The sequence below is a fragment of the Culex pipiens genome, chromosome 3 (assembly GCF_016801865.2).
Source record: "Culex pipiens pallens isolate TS chromosome 3, TS_CPP_V2, whole genome shotgun sequence".
Classification (NCBI taxonomy): domain Eukaryota; kingdom Metazoa; phylum Arthropoda; class Insecta; order Diptera; family Culicidae; genus Culex; species Culex pipiens.
In genome coordinates, this window is record NC_068939.1 from 172,592,514 (window position 1) to 172,619,085 (window position 26,572).

At 34.1% G+C, this 26,572-nt stretch overlaps 2 protein-coding genes across 2 annotated transcripts; one reads left to right on the top strand and one right to left on the bottom strand.

Moving 5' to 3' along the window:
* Positions 1 to 5,208: 5,208 nt before the first annotated feature.
* LOC120423939 (centrobin) lies at positions 5,209 to 12,028 on the bottom strand. The gene is made up of 2 exons (XM_039587927.2): positions 11,124 to 12,028; positions 5,209 to 6,625 (listed from the first exon to the last, which is right to left on the bottom strand). Exons 1-2 carry the CDS (start codon positions 11,894 to 11,896, stop codon positions 5,314 to 5,316), a joined length of 2,085 nt encoding a protein of 694 aa, XP_039443861.1. The 5' UTR covers positions 11,897 to 12,028; the 3' UTR covers positions 5,209 to 5,313.
* Positions 12,029 to 15,248: 3,220 nt separating this feature from the next.
* On the top strand, positions 15,249 to 21,491 carry LOC120423950 (isopentenyl-diphosphate Delta-isomerase 1). The gene is made up of 3 exons (XM_039587937.2): positions 15,249 to 15,648; positions 16,106 to 16,252; positions 20,997 to 21,491. The coding sequence occupies exons 1-3, from the start codon at positions 15,355 to 15,357 to the stop codon at positions 21,303 to 21,305; spliced, it is 750 nt and encodes a 249-aa protein (XP_039443871.1). The 5' UTR covers positions 15,249 to 15,354; the 3' UTR covers positions 21,306 to 21,491.
* Positions 21,492 to 26,572: the final 5,081 nt, after the last annotated feature.

Here is a 26,572-nt window from a genome sequence, read left to right on the forward strand (position 1 = left end):
AACTCGGTGTACTGTCCTGCTCCCTGTAACAACAACATAAATTAATGATTTTATCGCGGACCGCATGACACACATTCGCGCGGGAATCCTTTCGCCCCCTCTGGAGCCACCACCCAATTTGGACCACAGAAGCCTCACCATTTTAGAGGCGAAGATGACTATGACGACAATAATAACGATGCTGTGGTGAGTTGCAAACTCGCAAGATGAAGTAATTTCATGGTTCGCGATGGGCAGGTCGTTACTAATTAGACATCATTTTCGAGGGGCTGTGGAAGGAGCGCTTCTGACAGATTCGCTGGACCAAGGATGAAACGGAAATGTTATGTCCAGGTTATCATCAGTTAATAAAATCATATTTTGGCATGAGTTACAATTTTTTTGTCCATTCTTGCCTTATCTGTATTTAAACAAGTCTCAATACGATTCTTCGGGCTGGTCTTACAAAATGGGCATCGAATATTTGAAAATCTTGAGAAGACATTTACTGTTGTAAGGTATTATTAGGGCCGAGATAAGGACTTTTAAGAAAAAAAAACAATTTATGAATAAAAGTGGAATTCCCAATACAATACAAAATTTCACTTCGGATAATCGAATCACACAAAAAAATCGTTCGAATATTTTAGATTTTCGAGCTAAAGTATGATCGTTAAACTAAGCTAAAGTGATTTAGATTTTATTAATCCAAGTTGGCGGCCAAAATGGCGACGATGAAATATTGAAAAAATGCATTTAAAACTATTCAAATTTGACTAAAGTTGGGTCGCAGACTCACTGTATGCTAAAATTAACATAAGACTTAATTGAAAATTTGGCTATTTTGCCAAATCAAGTATTCCGAGAAAAACGCGAAATTCAAGTTTTAGAAGATGCGTTGGAACATCCTCTACCACCTGGTGCTAATATCTCGTTTTTGCCAAAAGTGGATATTGGCCGTTTTTTCAATGGTGGGTAGTTTAGAACCCAATTGAAAGAAATTGAAAGAAATTGAAAGAAATTGAAAGAAATTGAAAGAAATTGAAAGAAATTGAAAGAAATTGAAAGAAATTGAAAGAAATTGAAAGAAATTGAAAGAAATTGAAAGAAATCGAAAGAAATTGAAAGAAATTGAAAGAAAATGAAAAAAAATTAAGAAATTGAAAGAAATTGAAAGAAATTGAAAGAAATTGAAAGAAATTGAAAGAAATTGAAAGAAATTGAAAGAAATTGAAAGAAATTGAAAGAAATTTAAAGAAATTGAAAGAAATTGAAAGAAATTGAAAGAAAATTAAAGAAATTGAAAGAAATTGAAAGAAATTGAAAGAAATTGAAAGAAATTTAAAGAAATTGAAAGAAATTGAAAGAAATTGAAAGAAATTGAAAGAAATTGAAAGAAATTGAATGAAATTGAAAGAAATTGAAAGAAATTGAAAGAAATTGAAAGAAATTTAAAGAAATAGAAAGAAATTTAAAGAAATTGAAAGAAATTGAAAGAAAATGAAGGAAATTGAAAAAAATTGACGGAAATTCAAAAAAATTGAAAGAAATTCAAAGAATTTGAAAAAAAATTGAAAGAAATTGAATGACATTAAAAGAAATTGAAAGAATTTGAAAGAATTCGAGAAAGAAATTGAAAGAAATTGAAAAAAAATTAAAGAAAGAAAGCAATTGAAAAAAATTTAAAAAAAATCAAGATATTTCACTTCGGATAATCGAATCACGGAAAAAAACATATTTTTTTCATCGTCTTATTTTTGATTGTCGAGCTTAAGTATGACCCATAAACTACTCTAACATAATTTAGAATTTTTTAATCCAAGATGGCGGACAAAATGGCGGTAATGACATATTGGAAATATTTCATTTTTAATGTAAAAGGAAACTAAATATTCATATTTGACAAAAATGGGGTCACGTGCTCGAATTTGATGTTAAAAGTAAGAAAAAAAAAAAGATTTTTTTTTGGTCATGATTCGATTATCCGAAGTCCCATAAAACCTTCGGATAATCAAACTTCGGATAATCGAGGCTTCGGATAATTGAGTCGGGACTGTAATTTCCTACATTGTTTAAACATTTAGTACATCTTAAATAATTCTAAAACATTTTGTAAAATATTGAAATTTGCACCGAAAAAAGTGTACTTCGTTTTAAAATTAATTGAAGCTAAGCTTTAATAAAACTTATGCTTGCAAAACAACAGCAATCATGCATTATTCAAATTTTGTTTTAAATATATATTGATGCGTGTGAGGAACATGAACTTCATTCATATGTATTTGCAACGACCAAAGTTAATGATTACAGGGTATTTCATTGCTTTTTTTTTATTTTATATAAAAAAAGATCATTTCCGGTCCACCACGAGTCGTACCAACAGTTTTAAATTTAGGTTTAAAAAAAGAAAAAAAAGGTCAACAACAATCTATAATTTGAAAATTACGCAGTTTAAAAAATAATTAGCTCTTTTTGTATCCAATTCAATTTTGCATCTTTAAATGAATTTTGAAATTTTTGGTGACCCTATTTCCGACATTTTCCCAAAAAAATCATCATAACTCCGTCTCCAGATCGTTGAATGTTCACCACCTGCGCCAGTCTTAAAAGTCATTTTGGATGCGACCGTCGGTTGATACACACGAAGGTGACACGAAAGAATGCCGGGCGACACGACGACGCATGCTCTTTCTCGTTCTCTTTTTTCCTGTCTCTTTTTTGTTTGTGCGGGTGAGTGTGGTGACAGCAATCATTTGAATGCAATCATGGGCCAAGTGATCGGCATTTCTTTAGAATTCAAGAGAACGAGCTCTGCGCGAATGAAAGAGGTGGTGAGAGTCAAATGACTGTGTGAGTGACATTGCATTGCGCGCATTCATGTGTCTATCGAGAAATTAAAAGTGAGAGTGTGTGCGTGCAACATGGAGTTAAACTTTTCGAAGTGCCATGGAAACCTTCACAGCAACTGCACAGAAAGTTTAACTCCATGTTGCACACACTCTCACTTTTAATTTCTCGATGCTTTTTTGAGTCCAATAAGTTGCGTCTTTCAGTTGCGTAAAGTTTCCAGATTGTTGAAACAAAAATAATTACAATATGCTAATAACAGTTATGTTGCTGTCAAAAATTTGCCGAATTCAAGGGAAATATTTGTCCAACCTAATGTTTTACGTTTTTTCAGGTGAAAGTCGAAACACTGATGAGAGCGGGGAAAGTGAAAGAGGGGTTTTTTTTTCTTTGGAGAGTGAGCGAGAGCATGAAATAGAAGCGAAAAGAAATTTGAGAGGCTTCTTTGCCAGTGTTCATAGAGTGGGTGTTGTAACATGGGGTGGTGATTTTAAATCAGTAACGACAATTTTGTCAGCGTCGCTCTCCACGGAACAATGTGTGGCAGTGTTGGTAAACATGGTGTGCGTGAGAGAATCCGTGGAGATCTCTATGGGGTCGGCTAACAACAACAGGTTGACTTGGCGGCGTATTTCCTATGCCGTTGAAGGAGTTGCGGGCAGCAGAACCGGGTGAGCCAGTTCCAATAGGAATTATTCTGATGAATGAGAATGTGAAAGCGTGTATGGGGATGCGTGAGTGTATGCGAGAAAGGGATTGAGCCGGCAAAACTTATCTAGACAACTTTGTTGTTGATCTCATTTGGACAGTGTTGCCAAAGACTTGGATGTTTCAAACGAGAAACTTTTATATTAATTTCTTTTTGCGTTTTTTTTTTTTCTATAAAAACATCTCTCTTAATAAGTATGCTAACAAGTAACATGAATTTCAACATTTGTAAAAAGGTTAACTAATTCAAAATTAGCTATTTTATTTTTTAACTGTTCTCAATATATACTTTTTCAATAGTTCTCCTTGTTCCGGCTCATTGAAGGATGTGTATGCCATAAAATCTTTCGGTATTATTTTAAATAATTTAACATTCAGTTTTTCAGCTTAAAGTAGTTTGTTTGAGCATGTGAGTGCCACTCACTGAGCTTTGACAGCCACTTATCTGGAATTATAGATAATCTACTATTGCTGGAAATTCTACCCAATTTAGGGTACTTTGTTATTTTTGATTTTTGCATTACAGGCTGTTTTCATTATATTGATGCCTTTCAAAAATAATTTCAAGTCTAATTTAAAAATCTTACTCGCTGTAATGTTGAAGTCTAAAAATGTAAATTAGTTTATGTGTGTATGAGAGTGTGAATGAGTTTATTTGTTCTTTTTTATTATTTAGCCCAATAAATATAAAAAATCGCGTAAAATCTACAGAATCGGTCGATAAATCCAAACCAAATTTCATCGAAAATAATCGTTATATGGTCATTATTTTTTTTTTCGTTAGTTTAGTTCGTTTGAGTTATTGTTTTAATTTCATTACAATCGGTTACGTGGCGGCCTGTTTTCTTTTCGTTTATATTCGTTGATCGTAATAATTTATTCCAACAGGCAGTATTAGTATTAACTCGGCAAACTATCAATTTTTTGAAGAGTAAAGCGTTTTTTATTTAGTATTTTTGAAATTTGCTCGCGTGATCTAAATTGTACAAACAGTAAAAATATACTGATAAGTCCAGCCCATAGCACTACTGCTCGGTTGGCACGCGTTCGATTAAAAAACCTTTCTAAATAATCAATAATTTATCTTTCCGCAGCCGGCTGCCTAAGATTTAAAATTTTCAACCGATAAACAAAATGCTCATGGTCACATCACTGCCACTCGTGAATCCTGACCTCATACCCATCTACTAACCCCCTCAAAACACATGTGATACTTTGTCGGAGAAGCAGTCGATTGGGCGGTCTCTATCACTCAAGTATCGGACTAACATTCCCATCCACTTCCCCGTGACTCTACCACTGGTCGTGGCCGGCGCCGGTATTGATCAGCATGATAGGGGCCTTTGAGAAGTTGCGAAGCGAGGAAAGATAGCACCCACTCATCTTCCACGGCTCGTGGATGTAACTTCTGGAGGTCCTGGTCAATAACGGAGTAGCAACTGCGGGTGGGCACCTATGCTTATGCTTATGCTATGCTTATGCTTATGCCTAATGTTTTACGTTTTTTCAATCTATGGCCTTACAAATTGTGTTGTTTTTGCTTTAAAATTTTAGGAAAATAAGCTTGAAATTTCTTAAAAGGTGTCCGCGTGGCTTATGTATGGACTGTTTTGCTTCAATCGGTGACACTTCGTGATGCATCTTCAGAAAAAAATAACGAGGCCAAACTTGTTTCAATAAAATTTACTATATTTTGCTGTATAAACTTATTCATCTATAAATACAAATCATCGTTCGTAAAAAATCTTAAATTTAATTACAATATTTGTGCACTTCCTCTCACTTCCACGGCCTCGCCGTCTTCCCGATCGTTCTACTAAGCTGACTCAAATTCGCACTGCTCTGCGTCGCGGCCACCACCTTCCCATTCCCACTGGTTTGCGGCGACACCTTCTTCCCATTATTCTGCTGCTGCTGCTGCTTCCTCCCCCCGGCCAACACCCCTTCCAGATCTCGCAAATCACAGGGCGATTTCTCCAGCAGCAGCTCGATGTAATTGTGCAGCAGATCGCGCGGCAGCTGCCTTCGACCGTTGCTAACGGGCGTTTGAAACGTTTCGTTCTCGGCGACGCTCTTGAGCGTCCGCACGCCGTCCAGCTGGTCCTTGTCGATGTGGTCGACGGAGAGGCGGTTGAAATGATGGTCGTTGGGGGCGGATTGTGGGGAGGGGGAGGTCAGAACTTGGAGGGCTTTTTGCCACTGGGTCTCCATGATGGTGTGGAGTTGCTCGGCGATGTCGGCGCGGCGGTTTTGGTAGGTTGAGAGTTTGTCTTCGAGTTCGTGGATGGTTTTAGACGAGTTGGTGAGTTGTAGGCGGTAGAGGGCTTCCTGTTCGGAGTACTTTTCGTTGAGAAGTTTGATCTCTTGCTCGTTGGTTTCGTTGATCAGCTCGATCTGCTTGATGGCACGTTCCGCGAGGAGGCGTTCTTTCTTTTTGGCATCGGATTTGAGTTGATCTTCGACGGTTAGAAGCTGGTGTTGGAATTCCTTTAGCTTGTCGCCCACGACGTCCTCTAGCTGAGCCTGGTAGTACTTCTTGAGGGAAAGCCGTTGCACGTCCAACTCTTTCAAGAGGTTCTTCTTCTCTTCCATGTGCGTGGCGATTTGTGCTTTCAAATCTTCAATTTGCTTCTTGTAACTCTCATTCTGCCCACTAATTTCCGCAAACTTTCTGCTCAAATTATCAGTCTTGACTTTCAAACTGGCAAAATCCGCCCTCAACTTGTTTCCTTCCTCCGCCTTCTTCCGCTCCACCTCAAACTCATCCCGCAACTGCTCGTAACTCTTGCGAACCTTCCCCAGCTGCTCCTTCAACCCTCGCTCACTTTCCCTGCTGTTCCCCAACCGAATCTCCAAGTCCTTCAGCTGGTTCTTGTGCACATCCGTAACGTCCCGGCTGGCCGTGGTCAACCCCTCCAGCTTCGTCTCCAACGCGTCGTTTTTGTCCTGCAGCCGACGCACCACCGAAATCGTGTCCGCCAGTTCCTTCTCCAGGAAGAGGGTTTTATTCTTCGCCTCCAGATTCTCCTGCAGCAGCTTCTCTTGGCCGTCGGCGTGACGCAACTCCAGGTCGCGGCACTGCTGGGTCAACCTGGAAGGAAGACGGTTTGTATTTACAAAGCAACAATAAGGGTTGTTACGGAGAAGTCGGAGAGAAATCCGCGCCATATTTAGAAAAAAAAAATAATTTCGCGACAAACATACAAGAGAGTTTCAAGGAAATGAATTTAAAAAAATTCTCCAGCAAAGTTTCTTTCTCGAAAAATATTAAGAATTGATGCAAAGTAATTTCAAAGATTAGATTTTTTGAAATTTCTTAGAAAATATAAAAAATTGACAAAGTAATTTTATCCATGCCAAGCAATTCTCTTTTCTTTTTTTGACAACAATTCTTGAGAAAATAACAGAAAATGTAAATTCGGCCTATGACTCGTTCTATTATTCTAAGAAATTTTTACTTCTTTTTCAGTCATGTTAAATTTGTTATACAAATGCCGAATAAATTGCAGTTTCTTTCTAAATTTATTTTAAGGTGACAAAAATTTAAATTTTTCCTTTTTTTTGGAGAAGAAAACTCTCTTGACTTACAATAACTGACTAATTTTTCCTTCTTTTAAGAAGGTCTCCTGACACAAGTTGAATTTCACCTTCTTTAAAGAAGGGAAAACTGACAGAAGTTGAATTTTTGCTTTAAAGTTTTTTTTTCTTCTTTTCCTTCTTGTTTCCGTAAGGAAAAACTCTCTTGACAAGTGATAACAAATTTAAAAAGTTGTGTAAGTGGTCAAGATTTTTTTCCCTTAGTGGAAAAATTTCTAGCCTTGTAATGACACAAGTTAACGTGGTGATTATTGCACTCGGGTGTAATATTTCAATCTTTATTTCTGGCATCACGATCGAGATTTCTCGATCTAAATATAACGATCGTAATTTTTCAATGGTAAGTCAAAAATACCAAAGCTTCAAAAATGTCATAAATTAAAAACATTTTTTAAATTTTCAAGAAAATTCAAAATTAGAAAAAAGTCTAAAAATTTTAATTTTAAAAATCTAAATTAAAGAGAAAGAAAAAAATAAAATTTTGAAATTACAAAAAATCGAAAATTATGAAATTTATTTTTTTTTGTTTTTTGTAAAATTTTGAAAAAATAAATTTTAAAAAATTTTAGAAATTTTAGAAATTTTAAAAATTTTAAATTTTTTAAAATTTTTAGAAATTTTAGAAATTTTAAAAATTTCAGAAATTTTAAAAATTTTAGAAATTTTAGAAATTTTAGAAATTTTAGAAATTTTAGAAATTTTAGAAATTTTAGAAATTTTAGAAATTTTAGAAATTTTAGAAATTTTAGAAATTTTAGAAATTTTAGAAATTTTAGAAATTTTAGAAATTTTAGAAATTTTAGAAATTTTAGAAATTTTAGAAATTTTAGAAATTTTAGAAATTTTAGAAATTTTAGAAATTTTAAAAATTTTAGAAATTTTAGAAATTTTAGAAATTTTAGAAATTTTAGAAAATTTTAGAAATTTTAAAAATTTTAGAAATTTTAGAAATTTTAGAAATTTTAGAAATTTTAGAAATTTTAGAAATTTTAGAAATTTTAGAAATTTTAGAAATTTTAGAAATTTTAGAAATTTTAAAATTTTTAGAAATTTTAGAAATTTTAGAAATTTTAGAAATTTTAGAAATTTTAGAAATTTTAGAAATTTTAAAAATTTTAGAAATTTTATTTTTTTTGAAAATTTTGTAAATTTTGTAAATTTTGTAAATTTTGTAAATTTTGTAAATTTTGTAAATTTTGTAAATTTTGTAAATTTTATAAATTTTGTAAATTTTGTAAATTTTGTAAATTTTGTAAATTTTGTAAATTTTGTAAATTTTGTAAATTTTGTAAATTTTGTAAATTTTGTAAATTTTGTAAATTTTGTAAATTTTGTAAATTTTGTAAATTTTGTAAATTTTGTAAATTTTGTAAATTTTGTAAATTTTGTAAATTTTGTAAATTTTGTAAATTTTGTAAATTTTGTAAATTTTGTAAATTTTGTAAATTTTGTAAATTTTGTAAATTTTGTAAATTTTGTAAATTTTGTAAATTTTGTAAATTTTGTAAATTTTGTAAATTTTGTAAATTTTGTAAATTTTGTAAATTTTGTAAATTTTGTAAATTTTGTAAATTTTGTAAATTTTGTAAATTTTGTAAATTTTGTAAATTTTGTAAATTTTGTAAATTTTGTAAATTTTGTAAATTTTGTAAATTTTGTAAATTTTGTAAATTTTGTAAATTTTGTAAATTTTGTAAATTTTGTAAATTTTGTAAATTTTGTAAATTTTGTAAATTTTGTAAATTTTGTAAATTTTGTAAATTTTGTAAATTTTGTAAATTTTGTAAATTTTGTAAATTTTGTAAATTTTGTAAATTTTGTAAATTTTGTAAATTTTGTAAATTTTGTAAATTTTGTAAATTTTGTAAATTTTGTAAATTTTGTAAATTTTGTAAATTTTGTAAATTTTGTAAATTTTGTAAATTTTGTAAATTTTGTAAATTTTGTAAATTTTGTAAATTTTGTAAATTTTGTAAATTTTGTAAATTTTGTAAATTTTGTAAATTTTGTAAATTTTGTAAATTTTGTAAATTTTGTAAATTTTGTAAATTTTGTAAATTTTGTAAATTTTGTAAATTTTGTAAATTTTGTAAATTTTGTAAATTTTGTAAATTTTGTAAATTTTGTAAATTTTGTAAATTTTGTAAATTTTGTAAATTTTGTAAATTTTGTAAATTTTGTAAATTTTGTAAATTTTGTAAATTTTGTAAATTTTGTAAATTTTGTAAATTTTGTAAATTTTGTAAATTTTGTAAATTTTGTAAATTTTGTAAATTTTGTAAATTTTGTAAATTTTGTAAATTTTGTAAATTTTGTAAATTTTGTAAATTTTGTAAATTTTGTAAATTTTGTAAATTTTGTAAATTTTGTAAATTTTGTAAATTTTGTAAATTTTGTAAATTTTGTAAATTTTGTAAATTTTGTAAATTTTGTAAATTTTGTAAATTTTGTAAATTTTGTAAATTTTGTAAATTTTGTAAATTTTGTAAATTTTGTAAATTTTGTAAATTTTGTAAATTTTGTAAATTTTGTAAATTTTGTAAATTTTGTAAATTTTGTAAATTTTGTAAATTTTGTAAATTTTGTAAATTTTGTAAATTTTGTAAATTTTGTAAATTTTGTAAATTTTGTAAATTTTGTAAATTTTGTAAATTTTGTAAATTTTGTAAATTTTGTAAATTTTGTAAATTTTGTAAATTTTGTAAATTTTGTAAATTTTGTAAATTTTGTAAATTTTGTAAATTTTGTAAATTTTGTAAATTTTGTAAATTTTGTAAATTTTGTAAATTTTGTAAATTTTGTAAATTTTGTAAATTTTGTAAATTTTGTAAATTTTGTAAATTTTGTAAATTTTGTAAATTTTGTAAATTTTGTAAATTTTGTAAATTTTGTAAATTTTGTAAATTTTGTAAATTTTGTAAATTTTGTAAATTTTGTAAATTTTGTAAATTTTGTAAATTTTGTAAATTTTGTAAATTTTGTAAATTTTGTAAATTTTGTAAATTTTGTAAATTTTGTAAATTTTGTAAATTTTGTAAATTTTGTAAATTTTGCAAATTTTGTAAATTTTGTAAATTTTGTAAATTTTGTAAATTTTGTAAATTTTGTAAATTTTGTAAATTTTGTAAATTTTGTAAATTTTGTAAATTTTGTAAATTTTGTAAATTTTGTAAATTTTGTAAATTTTGTAAATTTTGTAAATTTTGTAAATTTTGTAAATTTTGTAAATTTTGTAAATTTTGTAAATTTTGTAAATTTTGTAAATTTTGTAAATTTTGTAAATTTTGTAAATTTTGTAAATTTTGTAAATTTTGTAAATTTTGTAAATTTTGTAAATTTTGTAAATTTTGTAAATTTTGTAAATTTTGTAAATTTTGTAAATTTTGTAAATTTTGTAAATTTTGTAAATTTTGTAAATTTTGTAAATTTTGTAAATTTTGTAAATTTTGTAAATTTTGTAAATTTTGTAAATTTTGTAAATTTTGTAAATTTTGTAAATTTTGGAAATAATAATAATCACCACCTAGGGAATGGTTTTCTGGGGAACGTGACACAATCAGATTTACAAGATTAAAAATTTAATATACCCAGTATAAAATAAAAAATAAATAAGATCAAAAAACATTAGTCAAAACACTAAATATTCAGAGGTGTTATGCAAGTGTTTAAAATTGTTTTGAGTTAAGTAATAAATTTATTTATGAAATCTTCAACTTCTCAATACATTTTTCAAAAATATCTCTTCATGAAGATTATTACGAAATAAGAAACTATTAAGCAACTACAAACAAATATTTCGGTTTCAGTAACAAGTTCTGAGAAATCGAAGTTTTTGCACTCAACGAGGAAAAAAGAAATTATCCTAAATCCTGATAATATTTTTTTATAACATGAAAATAATTCTTTCTCAATTAATTATTTTTTTAAATTGCCATCCGCGCGAAACGCGCCTTCCGTAACAACCCTGACGATTAAATAACTAAGATTCCCACCTCAATATCTCCTCCTCCTGCCTCACAATCATCCCCTCCTTTTCCTTGTCCACGTCGATGGCCACCGCCAGCTTCTGCTCGTACTCCAGCAGCTTCGACTGCAGCGCCTGAATGTTCCGCTCGCAGTGCTGCCTCCTCAGCCGCTCCTCCTGCACCTTCGAACTCTCCTGATTAATCGCATTGCTGTTCCAGATCTCGTTCAAGCTCAGCATCGGTGGCCGCGATCCGATCGAAGTCCTGCTCGCCATCAACTCCCTCCTCGGCGGCTTTTGCGGAACGTTCGGTTTGGCAAACCCGTTGAAATCGCTCGCCGTCAGCGACGGAAAGTCGTTCAGCGAGACGCTGTTCATGTCGATCAACGACGTTTCCGCACTCTTAACCGGAACCTGCTGACCTTCCCCCTTCTCGCCCCCCACCTGAAGAAACTTGTCGATCTCATTCAGCAAAAACTGATCCTTGGGCGGCTCGCCGCCCAAATGCCCTTTAAGCGGCGTCGAGTAGTACATGTTGGCCCCGTCCGGAAGATGATACCCATATCCGTTCCCGCCCTCCCGAAAGTACCCGTTCCGTTGGTGGTGGCCGCCACTCATCGTCACCAGCGAGCTCTTGTACGACTGGGAACCGCTGCAGCTGGCAGCGAACGAAATGTCCAGCGTACGGGGAATCCCGGCCTGCAATCCCGCTGGAATCGGGGTGACGGATGCGGTTGCGCCGACGTTGAAGAAATCCGGTGGAATCAGCAGCAAAACGTCCGTGTCATCGGAATCACTCATCACATCGTTGCGAAGGAAGCGAGTAAGGAACGAAAGGGAATGCAACGAAAATAGTTTTAACTTAAAAAACCAACAAAATTTAAATTTTGAAACGAAATTGCACGAGAAAAACAACGCCGCCGAGCGTGGCCAAAACAAACTGATTTTTTGTTGTTGTTGTTGGGAGAAAAGTAACGGTAAACAAACTTGATGGCGTTACGTAGCAAGGGGGATTGGAAACAACTTGGCCATTTTTGAACCTCGGGTTCTTTGGCAAATACAGCAGAAGCCTGATTTTGTAATCGGTTTTTTAAATTCTTAAATTCATCTTCTTCTCTACTCAGAAAAATAAGCTTTAGCGTCGTGAACAATAACACTTGTAGCACCAACGGGGTAAAAATTTACGCGAAGCACCAAGGGGGTCAATAAAGTTGGAAATGCAACTTCATCCGGCTGTATCTCGGCGAAAACTCAACCGATTTGGATTATTCATGTTGCATTTGATCCGGAAGAAGAATCACCTACAACAAGGTAGATCCAAAACAGATGCGTCTACCTTAAGTGACAATGAAAAAGACATTTCCAACTTTTTTTTAAAGGTTTCAAAGAGCCGGTGTATTTGCATTTCCGACTTTTTTGACCCCGTTGGGGCTACAAGTGATAATATCATAAATTTATGCTTAATTTCAGTACCCAATACTTAAATTCCGAATCTTTAAATTAATAAAAATCTAATTAAATAAACTCAGAAGTTTATTTTTTGTTTCGATTTATACTGGAGTATCTGAAGCTATTTGAAAATAATATTTTTTTTATCATAATATATTTTTGAGGTAAAATTAAATTCAAATTTGATAATTCGACCTAATACATTAAACAAAATTTAAAGTATTCCAATGCTGCTATTTAAGATTGCACAAAATCAGATAACTTTGGAGTTAGTTAGTTGAATCTTGAGAAAATTTAAAAAATCGATTATCTTAATTTCGAATCTTAATTCGAATTTTGGCAAAATATTTGAATAATCAAATGACCGATCTTCGCTCCTTTTAAAAAAAACTAAAGTTTTTTAAAAGATAAAAGATAACTTTGGAGTTAGTTAGTTGAATCTTGAGAAAATTTAAAAAATCGATTATCTTAATTTCTAATCTTAATTCGAATTTTGGCAAAATATTTGAATAATCAAATGACCGATCTTCGCTCCTTTTAAAAAAAACTAAAGTTTTTTTAAGCATTTTGGCTGTAGTGGCAAAATAAAAGAAGATACTCCCCAATGTTTTTATACATATTTGGAAAGATAATTGATTTTCCTACAAATAAATTTCATGTAGAATAAACAATATTGTACCTGTGCTTCCCCTGAAATAAAAATGTAGCGTGACGGGACAACATCGTAAAGCTGGACCTTTAAAAGTTTTTGAATGTTAAAATTTTTTTATTTGAGATTTCAGAGTAATTTTAAATTTTTCTTATATTGTTTTGATCAAAATTTTGTAAAATATTTAATATTTATAACGTTTATAATAATAAATAAACCCAGTACATTCAATACGAATTATGAAACGGAATCTAATTAGAATTATATACGAATTCCGTTTCACACGCCAAACCCGGTTCCGTGTTTGCACTGAAAACCCAACCATGGTAGTTGCTACCATATTGTAGGTTTGAATTGAAAAACATTGAAAAACATTCCGTGCTTAGATTGACCGATTAACGCAGTCAGTTTTACTGTGTCGAGAGCGGTATGGTAATTTTAACCCTCCAATATGGAGAGAATGATAATGATTTCGTAATTGCTACCATGCAATTTAGTGGAAGCATGGTACATTTTACCATATTTGCGTTTTTACCAAAAAGCCACAGTTAATTTAATTAGCAGCATTTTCAGCAAATGTTCTTAAGTTACTATGGTCGGGCTTTCAGTGTGTTTGTGTTGCGTCTGAATCGGAATTCGTAACGATTCTAATAGAGAAATTAAAAGTGCAACATGGAGTTAAACTTTCTGTCAAGCTTCTGTGAAGTTTACCATGACAGTTGCGAAAGTTTAACCACAGACAAACAGACGTGACTCTCCATACAAATTATTTTTGAAATTCATCGTCCTTCATCAAACCACCAAATCACGGCGACGCCAGCGCTGCCTGGTGAGCTTATGCCGAAGCGCAGCCCAAACATGCCAATACAAATCCATTACTGTCATGTGTCATGTCAGTGTATGCGTGAGACAATCAAGCCTTAACGATTGTAAACATCAACAGCTGATTGAAATAATGTTGGTGTTGCTTATCGTCAGTACTCGATGCAATAAAAATTAAAATTAACACCGACGGCCGAAGATGACGGCCAAACCATGCGGCAGCATCAGCAACGACGCACCACAACCGCAACGACAGAGACCAAACCACTGGTCCTCCCCGTTGCTCCCAAAAACATCCGCGTTTCGTTTCGAAACATCCGCGGGAAAAGTGTCCACGGCGCAGTTAAGTTGCATTAAACAGCAAAAAGTGGCGAATGAGATGAAAAAAGTCGCAAGGATACCAAAACTCTTAGGTACATCGAAACAGAACAACTGTGAATGAAGATTGAGTGGCGCTCACGATCGGCGCAACATCGCCAAAAGGACGACCAGCAGCAGCAATCCATGAATGATAAGCAGGTTGCTCCAAGGTTGCTCCGAAGGAGATGACTTCTCCACAGAATCAAGCTTCCTCCGCAGTAGCGGACGCCTCATCAGCAGCCTCGGCATCGGCAGGCCTACCGGGTTAATAGTGGGGCTAAGGGTATGTCCTCGCTAGTCAGCCGCTCATCTGACCCTGATCGAAACTGCCCCAATCTTGTCCCGCAAAGCCTGGATTGTGGATCACCGTTAGAATTCCTGAATTCTATCATATTTTGTTTTGTTTTCATTTGCTGCCACGTGCTCACGCTCAACTTTACAACAACAAAAACACATTACACACACTGAGGAAAGACAGGCGAGCTGTCACGACAGCAGCGCCATCAGCGCCGGGTGAGTGGATGCCGAAGCTATATTGCATTTGAAATAACCGTTTTTGGCCCGGTTATTGAAGGACGATGGTTCCGCACTCGAGTGTCCCGTCTGTTTGTCTGTGGTTTAACTCCATGTTACCGGCTCACATCTCTCTTCTTAATATCTCGATTAGATTCCATTTAAAAATTCGAACTGAACAGACAGGGAATGACCCAATGAAAGACAATCCCTTCAGGCGTTACCACGGAGCCAAAAAATTACTGAGACTTTTGAACTGTCAAACTAAAAACTGACAAAACTGGCCGCACTGCGGGAAACGTCATCCGCGTTCAATATTTTGATAAATACAGGCCAGTATCGGAGAACGAACCGCGCAGTAAAGTTTGTAAAATTCGTAGTGCGGAATGCGATTGTTCGTTCGAGGACAAATCACGCCTAAATTTACATAAATCACGTTCGGACTCGTCACACCCAACGCATCACAATGTCAACGCTGCTGGCTCGCTTCCGCGGGTTCCTTCCCTCTGCGACAGCGGCAGCCCTTCAACGGCAACCTCTCCGATTCGGAAGTGCCACGGCGGCGGCCAAGCTCCAGGAGCTGGCCCTCGAGGAGAACTGCATTCTGGTGGACGAGTCGGACCGTGTGCTGGGAAACGCCTCCAAGCGGGACTGCCACCGGGTCGATCCGGACGGGAACATCCGACTGCATCGGGCCTTCAGCGTGTTCCTGTTCAATTCCCGGGGCGAGATGCTGCTGCAGCGACGGTCCACGCACAAGGTAAAAAACGCAGGTGAAAATCAAGGTGCGTTGGAGCGCGCAAACAGACAGACAGACGAACTCAGGTTAATTTATATTTGCTTTCTCTTCTTTTTGGTTGATGATCGTCGAGTCGAGTCTTTGGGCTAAGCGAAATACCTGATTGTCTGGCATAGCAGAGAAGCTTTCAACGTGACGTAAGACGTTGACGGTCACGGTCCGTAGCGCTATCGCTAGGGCGAAATCTGTCCCAGAATGTTGGAGCTTGTTTTTTTGTGAATATCATTATTTAAATTAACCATTTGCGTCAGCACTGAAAAGATGATATTTTAGGCAAAAATGCTACATTATACGCTGAGATCGACAAGGCCAAGTCCATGTTCGAAGAAGACTTTACTTTGTTTATTAGTGCCACTATATATCCATTACCTTGACTTCCCAATAGATTATTCTTTAAATCAATTCACTTCCTTTGCAGATAACCTTTCCGGATTGTTACACGAACGCGTGCTGCAGCCACCCGCTGCACGACATCGAGGGCGAGCGGGAGGAATTGAACGCGCTCGGCATACGGCGAGCGGCCCAGCGCCGGCTCAACTACGAGCTCGGCATTCCACTTAGCCAGGTGAGTTATGGGGATTGGGTTGTGCATTTTGGAGGCGTTTTTGATGAATGCAAAACCGTTCGAATTGAGTTTTGTTATTTCATATTTTAGTACAGAAACAGAATAGAAAAAAAATTGCAACGGCTTTTTTAAAAAAATGTAAACACCAAAATGCTTATCAAATCGTGTTAAAAATTAATGTCTAAAATGGAACATTGGTAGAATTTTCAAATTGTATTTTAAAAGAAATTTTCAGATATTAGAAAAACATATTTCTAGAGTTTTACTGTAAAAGAAGTCAATTTAATTTCAATACAAACAAACAATCACTTTCAGGCGAATAAAACATCAAAACAAAAAAAAATTAAACAATTTTAGGCAACGCTTCGGAAAAGCCGAAGATACTAAAATCGATCAGAAAAAAAATGTTTTCAAGGTACGGTTTTTTATATTTGCACTTTTCTGAACAGCTTCCAAAATTGTAAGTAGATTTGTTTGGACTAACGATGCAAAAAGGCTTTTTAGGTCAATGAGAAAGTACTCACAATATGTTGGCCAACTAAAATAATACAAAAAAATTATAAAAAAAAACTGCTAATTTATGGAAGAATCGCTTCTTTTTATTTTACAAGAGCTTTGTTCAAAGATTCTTTTTTAAGTATTTGCATAAATATTGTTAACCATGTATTTTTTGGCAAATCTCTTATATTCAAATTTTTGATGCCATTTCTTGTAATAATTTACGTGATTCTCTTACAACAAAATTAACTTTATTTGATTATAAGGTTGGAAAAATTAGAGCATGCAAATGAAAAATCTCAAGCATTATGGATCAAAACCTGGTGGCCACCCTGGTTTAATAAAGAAAAATCAAAGTGTCTTATCGTTACGCATCGGCTGAAACGAGACGGGATCAATGAGACAGGTGTGGATTCTGGGTTCTGGTTAATTATTAAACTCTTACATTCAAAATTCTATTTCTCGTGAACTAAAAATAAAACACTAAACGAAATTGGAAAGCCTTTGTAAAATTTTCTCAGGAGCACGATGGTTAAGTCAAAACTTTAATTAAAATATGCGCTCAATGTGAAATTAAGCAAAAAGTTTACATTTAAGAAATTTAGCTCATTAATAAAGATAATTTTAATTTTAACATTTACGCAACATACAATGAAAAAATTTAAATTTGAAAATGGACTGCATTTACGGTTTTTGAACTTTTTTTTTTCGTGAAAAAGGTGAAACTAGAGGGTGACGAGATTTTGAATTTCCCGGGAATCGAGAGTTGATTTTTGCTATTTTTTTTTTGGCTATGCCAATAGTGCCAATAATTTAACCCTTTCGAGCCTGGTGGGTCATATATGACCCAAATATCAAAATTTCCAAAACTAGCCTATGATTTTTGCAGAGGCGTCGCGTCCACCTGTTCAATCTGTTCATAGGACAGGTGATCATTTTGTTATCTTTCTGAAGAAAGAATTAAAATATGTTCATCAAAATAATTGAACGAACACGACAACTCTTCTTAGAATAATGAAACAGCCAAGCGCATTTGTATCATAGCGCGTCAATGAAAATCTAACGCGCACTGAAAATTCTCCCAAGCAGCCGCCAACCTGTTCGGATTTCTCCATGCACGAGTTCCCATACAACGCATCCAAAAATACACAGAAAGTTCCCCCTATTTGTACAGGCTGGACGGTATGAATGTGGTAGTTCAGGGTGTGCATGAAAGCTTTTGGACAGTCGACATAAAAGCGCGCGTGCCGAGACGCGAGCAGGGAGAGAGCAAAATATGGAGTTTTCTCTCTCTCTTTGAACTTTGCACATGTCCCATATGCACTTTCATCGCTTTTGAGTTATTGATGTAGTTTGGTTCAAAATCGTGTGCTCTTTCAAAATAGCCTTTGTACTTTGTTCTAGAAATCAGGAGGAAATCCATTTTTTTCGAGAAAACTTAACTCGTAGCCTAAATGCGTTTTTCTCAGCTTGCTGACATTTATGGGAACATGGGCAGCACACTGCCGCTCTAATCAAGTCTGTCCCATATTTAAAAACAGCAAGCCGAAAAAAATCAAGTCAAATTTGTCCCGCCCATAAGGCTACGTGTTAGAATTTCGCGAAAAACTACATTTTCTACGGTTCTAGCTTTTGGACAGTCGACATAAAAGCGCGCGTGCCGAGACGCGAGCAGGGAGAGAGCAAAATATGGAGTTTTCTCTCTCTCTTTGAACTTTGCTCTCTCCCTGCTCGTGTCTCGGCTCGCGCGCTTTTATGTCGACTGTCCAAAAGCTTTCATGCACACCCTGAACTACCACATTCATACCGTCCAGCGTGTACAAATAGGGGGGACTTTCTGTGTATTTTTGGATGCGTTGTATGGGAACTCGTGCATGGAGAAATCCGAACAGGTTGGCGGCTGCTTGGGAGAATTTTCAGTGCGCGTTAGATTTTCATTGACGCGCTATGATACAAATGCGCTTGGCTGTTCCATGATTCCAAGACGATTTGGCGTGTGCGCTCAAATATTTTTGTGAAACTTTTTTGATTGTTATAAATAGTAGGACGGCATGTTGCTTCCAAAAAGCGTTTTTAACTGAAATAATGTAATTAATAGCTCAGTTAAAAGTGAGCAAGCAAGTTCATCGACAGATTTGCAAAATAATTTGGAAAAAAAATAGAACAAAATCTTTAACCTACCAAGCATACAATAATTTCCTTTACATGTTGTTTGTACAAAAACAAAAATCAAAATAAATCTTAAATAAGCTATCGTAATAATGTCTACTTGGTTTGTATTCTTGAATTTTGATCGCTTTACTTTTTTTAAGGAAACTTTTGTATAGTGTTTTTATTTTATTTATGGATTTATATTGAGATATGAGATGCAGAATGCATTATTTGTGGCTATCAATTAATTTTTTTTACATGCTTAAAAAGCCCATTTTGAAAATCAATGCAAAAATAAACGTTAAACGTCCAATCGATTGCACGAGTTTTTGCTAAATGAAAAATTTAATTTTCATCGATATTATTTTTCTAAACAAGCTAATTATAGAAAACTACAATGTAAAAAGCAGTTCAATTTGACACTTCTTAAAGAACGATCATTGCTGTAATTTGAAAAAGTTACTATTTCAATAAAAATCATGTGATTAACAATTCTCACAACAATATTGCTAACATCATCTAATTTCTCTTTATTATGTATAAAAGGTATTTTTAAATATAGTTGAGCTAAAAAACTTGAAAATTACTGAAAAGATTGTTTGAACAGGTAAACATTATGGCCCTTGTCGCCTCTGGATTTTCGTATGGTCATAAGAATCATTTTCCCATCATTGACTAAAAAATTATTTTTTTAAATTCAGGCCTGAAAGGGTTAAAAAAGGACGAATTTGTTTCTTTTCAATGAATTCAGTTACAATTAACTCATACTTATTCAATGAAACGTCAATTTAAGTAGCCTCATTATTTTGAGGAACTCTTTCTACCCTTTTTGATTATTTTTTCTGATTCTGCATTATGCTGATTATGCCTAGTACAAGAAATAAACATGAATTGAATTGAATTGAAATATTGAGGTTGGTGCGAAACACAAAATGACTTATTGACATCAAAAAAGAAAATTACCTTGAAACAGCGAAATTAACTTACTAAGAATTAAAAAAAAACTAGATTATGAAGATTGCTATGCTCAAGAGAGGTTCTAAAAATTGAACTTATCTTTAAAAGTCTTTTCCCTCTTAGAAATCATAAATAAAAATAATAAATATTTAAAAAAAAAACTTTAGATTGAAGATAAATTTTGGGAACCAAATTTTTTTGGCTTCTCTCAATAGTTATTGGAATTTTTGAGAAGTTAAATTTACACTTTTTGAATTTACATTAGAGAAGCATTGGTTTATTCGAACTTCGATGTTCAAGAAGATTGAACATCCAATGTTCTAAACAATTTCAAATCTTTCTAATGTTTTCATGACTAGTTTATGTAATTTTGCTTCGATAATTATTAGTATAAAATTTCCCGGGAGTCTCGACCAAATTTCCCGGGGATTCGAGAGATCCAAAAATGGTCGATTTCCCGGGAATTCCCGCTCGTCAACGAGGTTGGCGAAACTTTGGGGTTTAAAAAAGGCTTGTTTTGATAGTATCAACAGCCCCATCAAATTTGAGCATGAGCAATTTTGCCATTTTTTTTTCGCGAAAAACTAGATTTTCTACGGTTTGCTGGAATAAAATACTAAATTTTATTGGTTTTTCTAATAGTTCACATGATTTCGAACCAAACAACATCATTACCTCAAAATTGACGAAATTACATATGGGACGGACTTATTTCGAGCGGCGGTACAGTAGTCGGGCATGTACATGTGGCAAAACGTTCTCTGCCTAAATTGTCACGATCAGATCGCAAATACTTGTATATGAAAAGTGACAACATTGCACGGGGTTTTTACGGATTTGTTGAATATCAGGATTGAAATCAAATTTTGGGGATCTGTGAGGCATTAGAAGCTAGACAAATTGGCCCACTTAACTAAATTTGTAACAAGAAAGCAAGAAAACGACGAATTTAGAGATTTGCTTGTTTTTCTAAGGATTTTTGAAAATTTAATAAGGTGGCTTTTCTGCCCAACCTGCCCCTTTAGTTTTATTGAAATTTAGATGTTTTTTTAAATCGCCTTCTAATTGTTGGGAAAAAAAAAACTCCAACGATAAAAGCTCGTTTTAATTCGACTGTTTCTACTTCCCCTTCTTCCAGGTCCGCCCGGAGAACTTCCACTTCCTGACGCGGATCCACTACGCCGACCGGGGCGACGGCGTGTGGGGCGAGCACGAGATCGACTACATTCTGTTCCTGCAGAAGGACGTCGACCTGAAGCCGAACGAGGGCGAGGTCAGCGAGATCCGGTACATCGCGCGGAACGAGCTGGACCAGCAGATCGCCTCGCTGGAGGCACCCCTCACACCGTGGTTCCGGCTCATTCTGGCCCACCGGCTGCCACTCTGGTGGGACAACCTGCACCGGCTGAAGAAGCACGTGAATCTCGGCGAAATTGAACGATTCTAACGAATGTTTTTTTTTGTGAAATGTGCAACCTTTATAGTGACAAACCAGGCCAGTTTTGTACAATTTCTCCTCTTTTTTATATATTCTAGCAATGCTCAATTAGTCTTCTTCTTACCTCCTAAGTATTCGTGCTGGTCAAACCAAAGTATGAATAAAGTCAGATTTCCATCACATTGTAAACTGTAACTTGTTATTTTCTTTAACCTTAACCCATCTGCTCAACCGTCCAGCTCACGCATGTCATCGTGGAAATTGATAGTTTCACGGCTCATTCACTCTCGCTAATGTTACCTCATTGATTCGTTATGACGCCACCTGCACACTGTTGTAGGCCTTTAGGTTAAACACACGAACAATTCTCATTGGGGCTCGAACCATGTCTGGAATCCATCAAAAGCTTCGCAAAAGTAGTGCATTGTCTGGCACATATTTGACTTTTTTCGCTTGTATTTCCTTAAACTCGACACCACTTTTCCTAGAGCCGCAAAAGTGTAAGCCACAAAACAAAGGCGATCCAACCGAACTTTGAACAATTTCTCCTGGGAAGTAAAAAAAATAACTCTCTACAATTCACCGCAGTGGCGCACGTGTCTTCCTACGCACCTTATCATAAAGCGCGCAATGTTTGATTATGTGTCGAATGTGTTGTTGGTTTTTTTTCCTTACGCGTAAAAGAAGCGCTCGCAATTATGCTGCCTGAATGACGACGACGACGAAAATGCTTCAACACCACAAGTCTCATAACTTGACCACATTTTCTTCCGTCGTCGTCGTGTAGGCCAGGTTGTGATAACGCGTGAGTGAGTCACTGGGACCACATCGCTGCTGGATTCGTCGTTCTCTCAGGGGCTGAAAAATAAATATCGAACAATAACGCTATTCATCTTGAACGCGCATTGAACGCAATCGAAATTAATAACGCACGCAACCTCGGGAGACTTTGATTTTCATTTCATGTTTGCTTCAAATTCAATACCAGCTGGCCGGCAGCGAAATTATTGGAAAGCAACTGAAAAATGCACAGAATCGGTCCGAAAAATCTAAGGACAAGAACTACAGTCCAGACTCGATTATCCGAAGGTTTGTATGGGACTTCGAATAATCAAATCACGAATAAAAAAAATCTTATTTTTTTATTTTCTTACCTTTTTACATCAAATTCGAGTTCTGCGACCCCATTTTAGTCAAACTAGAATGTTTGATTGCCTTAATTGGCTGAAAAATGCATTTTTTTCCAATATTTAATCACTGCCATCTTGGATTTAAAAATTACTTTACTACATTACTTTAGAGTAGTTTAGGGGTCATACTAACGCTAAACAATAAAAAATAAGATAACAAAAAAAAAAAGTTTTTTCGTGATTCGATTATCCGAAGTGAAATATTAACAAGGCCTTCATAATTTTAATGGAATTAGAAGTTTAACCAACTGAAAACAGTTTGAAACACATTTTTCTGTGTACACTAGAATGTCTCATGAACAGTCAGTTTATACAGAATTCCAATAAGAATGTAACAGAAAAATTGAGGTCCAAACTGTTAAGCATGTTTTAGCTCAACAAACTTTTTTTTTTGTAATTTTGTAATATACGATGTATTGTAATTTGTCATTACGTAATCTTGCATTACATCTTCCTATCAGATTTGTTACTGCATTTTTGTAATTTGTGTGTAACTTGTCCAGAAAATTCTCATTTTTCTGCACAATAACACACCTGTTGCTTGTAAGCAACAGCGACGAACAAACCTAATTTTCCCAAAGTTAATAATCGCGATAACTCGTGATGGTTACAAGCAAACCCCTAATGATTATTTATAAAAAAAAATGCAATGGTCTGCTCTACAACTTTGTAAAACATTGTTACACTCTGAAAAATAACCCAGCAAAGTTAGAAAAAAACACGAAACTTTAAAATGAAAAATTTCTTTCTGAATGAAAAAATACTCTTCTGAATTAATGTAGATTCAAAAAGTACAATAAATTTCCCTTAAAATGAAATGTTCTAAGAGTTTTTACAGTTGAGTAATGGAAAATGGTAGGGTTTTTAAAACTTTTTTACTGTTTTTTTTCAATTTTTCGGACGTTTTTTCGGAATTTTGAGTACGTGTCTAATTTTAAATAAAAGTTCCTCTGACACCAAATTTCAATCTCATCAACTTTTCAGGCTGCATATTATTGAAAAGCATGTCTTTTTTCGCATGTTAAAAAATTAAAGGGGTCGTACCACCCCTCAGTCACGAGATATCAAAAATCGAGATATCAAAAACGTGATCAGGGACAAAAGGAACCCCTTAGGACAAAGTTTCACGCAAATCGAAGACGGGTCGGAACAACTTTTCCCGATTTCGTGTGAGTTGATAGAGAATTACCCATTTGGCATTACGTAATCCTGCATTACGTCTTCTTATCAGATTTGTTACTGCATTATTGTAATTTAGAATTACAAAAAAATAATGGTATAGATTAAATTTGTTTGTAACTTGTCCAGAAAATTCCCATTTTCCTGCACAATAATTAAACACGCTTGACATGTTGAACAATTTTGAAAATTATAATTTTGAAAAGCTTCTATTTTTCTATTTAATAATTTGGAATTTGATTCATTTAGTTTTTTTAACAATATTCTTAAAACAAAATTATTTAAATGATTTTCTAACACACGCACTAAAGTAGTTAAATTTTGAATAGAATTTGAAATTGGGATAAAGACATTTTTTTCTAAGCCCTCTAACGCCCACCGCTGTTTGCTTAGCGTTTAAATAGTAAATGGTAAAATTTTGGTACAATAATTCAGGAAATACCTTGCCTTGACCCACGAACATCAAATCGGTTCCAAAAAGTTGATTTTGAAGTGGTGCTCCAGAGTACAACCAAGAAGATGAGTAACTTTTTTTTGAAAACACAAAAACTCGTTTTCTTCACATTCACATTGTTTGAAATTGCTTCGAAATGTGTTTGAAACTACGTATTCTTTCCTTTAAGACTGAAGTTTGAAATACAAATTCTAAAAATCTCTGCATTTTCAGATTTCTTTGATTGGATCATTCAAAACTCACAAACACCCATAATCATCAAAAATAATGAAAAAAACCATCGATCGAAAAAAATAAAATTTATACTAGCTAATAATTTTGTGAAATTTTCTGATTCATACATTTAAAACAAATGGAATCAGAACTAACATTTCAAAAGGGCCATTGGAAAAGTTAGTCTGGATTCCCAAATTTCTAAATATTTTTTTTCAGAGCGATCAGAGTGTCACAACTGTTTCGTTTTTTGTCCCAAAAAATCAAAACCAATAAAAACGGATTTTTAGAAATTGACAATACACCAGTCCAGTTATTTTGCAATAAATAGTATTCAAATATCTCAATATTAACGGTCAAACTAAAAAGTGACGAAACGTTTGGTAGTATGTGTGAACTCCGTGTAAAAGATGTGTCAAACTAAAAAGTGACCCCGTTCGTTTGACAACAGTTGGTGTCAAACCATCGGGGGTTGAGTGTATCAACGCAGGAAAATTTGTTCTATTCAAATCTGACTAAATTGGGGTCGCAGAACTCAAATGTGATGTTAAAAGCAAGAAAATAAAAACATATGAAAAAAATGTCGTGATTCGATTATCCAAAGTCCCATACAAACCTTCGGATAATTGAACTTCGGATAATCGAAACTTCGGATAATCGAGTCTGGTCTGGACTGTTATAAAAAATATAAGTATTAAAATAACAAGCCAGAATTTCAACATTTCAATGAAAAAGTTATTAGAAAATGCATTATACATTGGTACAGTTGGTTTGCAATCTTCAGTTTTCAAACAAATATAAGCCTTGAAAAAAAAATATTTTTTCGGTACCTACATAGGAAACTTACTCAAAATTTCTATTTAATAGAGAATATTTTTAAAACGAATTTAAAAATGTAAAAATGGTTATAAATTATTTTCAGCTGATTGCAGTCAAAATTTCGTTAAGATTTTGAATTATTTGAAAAAAAAAATTGCCGCCTGATTTTTCGGGCCGAATTTGAAGAAGGCTAATTGAATGTTAAAAAAGTAATTTGGCCATGCAAAATTAATTTTCACAGTTTTCAAATGATTTTGAAGGCAATAATTGAAATTTAATGCAATAGTTCCTTATCGCACATTACGGTCTTAATCAATTTGTATCTAAGCTTAGCGTACTATTTCCCCTTTCAAACGATGCACCTACCGAACAACTTTTTCGAAGACCAACAGCGCGACTTCATTCACACCCTTTCAACTTTTTACCACCTCCTCTCACCAAGTAAGCTCTACACGTGACTCTTTTCTTCTCGACTTTCGCGTGAAATTGAGTCTTTGCGGTGCCCCTTTCATTATCTTTAACCTACAATTTTTGATATCATGATGTCGTAATTTTTTTGTTTCTGTCTCTGTTGGCAAGGTGGAACTTGGACTGGTCAACGGCGAAGATCCGGAGAAATGCCGATTACGTAAGGTTTGTCAAGTTAAAGTTTTGCGACACTTTCTCCAGAATGTCAACCGGATGTCTTCCGAGCCGTGGAGACGCTGGGTAATTTTCGTTTGAACGACAATTTCTTGGTTCTTTAACGGCTTTCATGGTCAATTACCTCATCAGACATCGAGATCTGGCCACAGTCTGTTGCTCTAAAAAAGGTAATCATCTCAAACTAGTCTAGTTCTTTTTTGTTCACTTTTGTCATTAAACCACCAATACTCAGCTAAGACCTGCAGCTTCACGTACCCGTACCGGTTTGCCCATGTCTCTTAAAATGGTTCTGCAGCTACAGAACCCATTACGAGGTGCCCTTTTGCAGCAAAAAGCTGACAATGATAATCCAACCAACCCAAGAAGCTTTTGAGGCTCGGTTGGAACCTGATCGCGCACTGCTTCTTGACTTCTTGGCCCCAAGAAATAGAAAGAAGAAGAAAAAACTCTGGTTGCCGATCTCGATAAAAAACACAAGCAAAGAGCAAAACAATAACAAAACACGGTTGGAAATTAAAACACAAACAACCAAACGAGAAACGGTTAGGAGCCGAAGGAAGGTGAGAAAAAAGCTTCAGGAGTCAATCCGGCAGCAGGGTGGATAGTTTTCTTAACTCTGAAAAAATAATTGATTCCCTATTCATTTTTTTTTAATTTCAAGCCTGATTTTCCAAATTTCACAACAAAAAGTATCGCAAAATTCATAATATGTACATCATTACAGTTATGCTACTACCAAATATTTGCAGGATATCAAAAAATTTATAAAAATATTT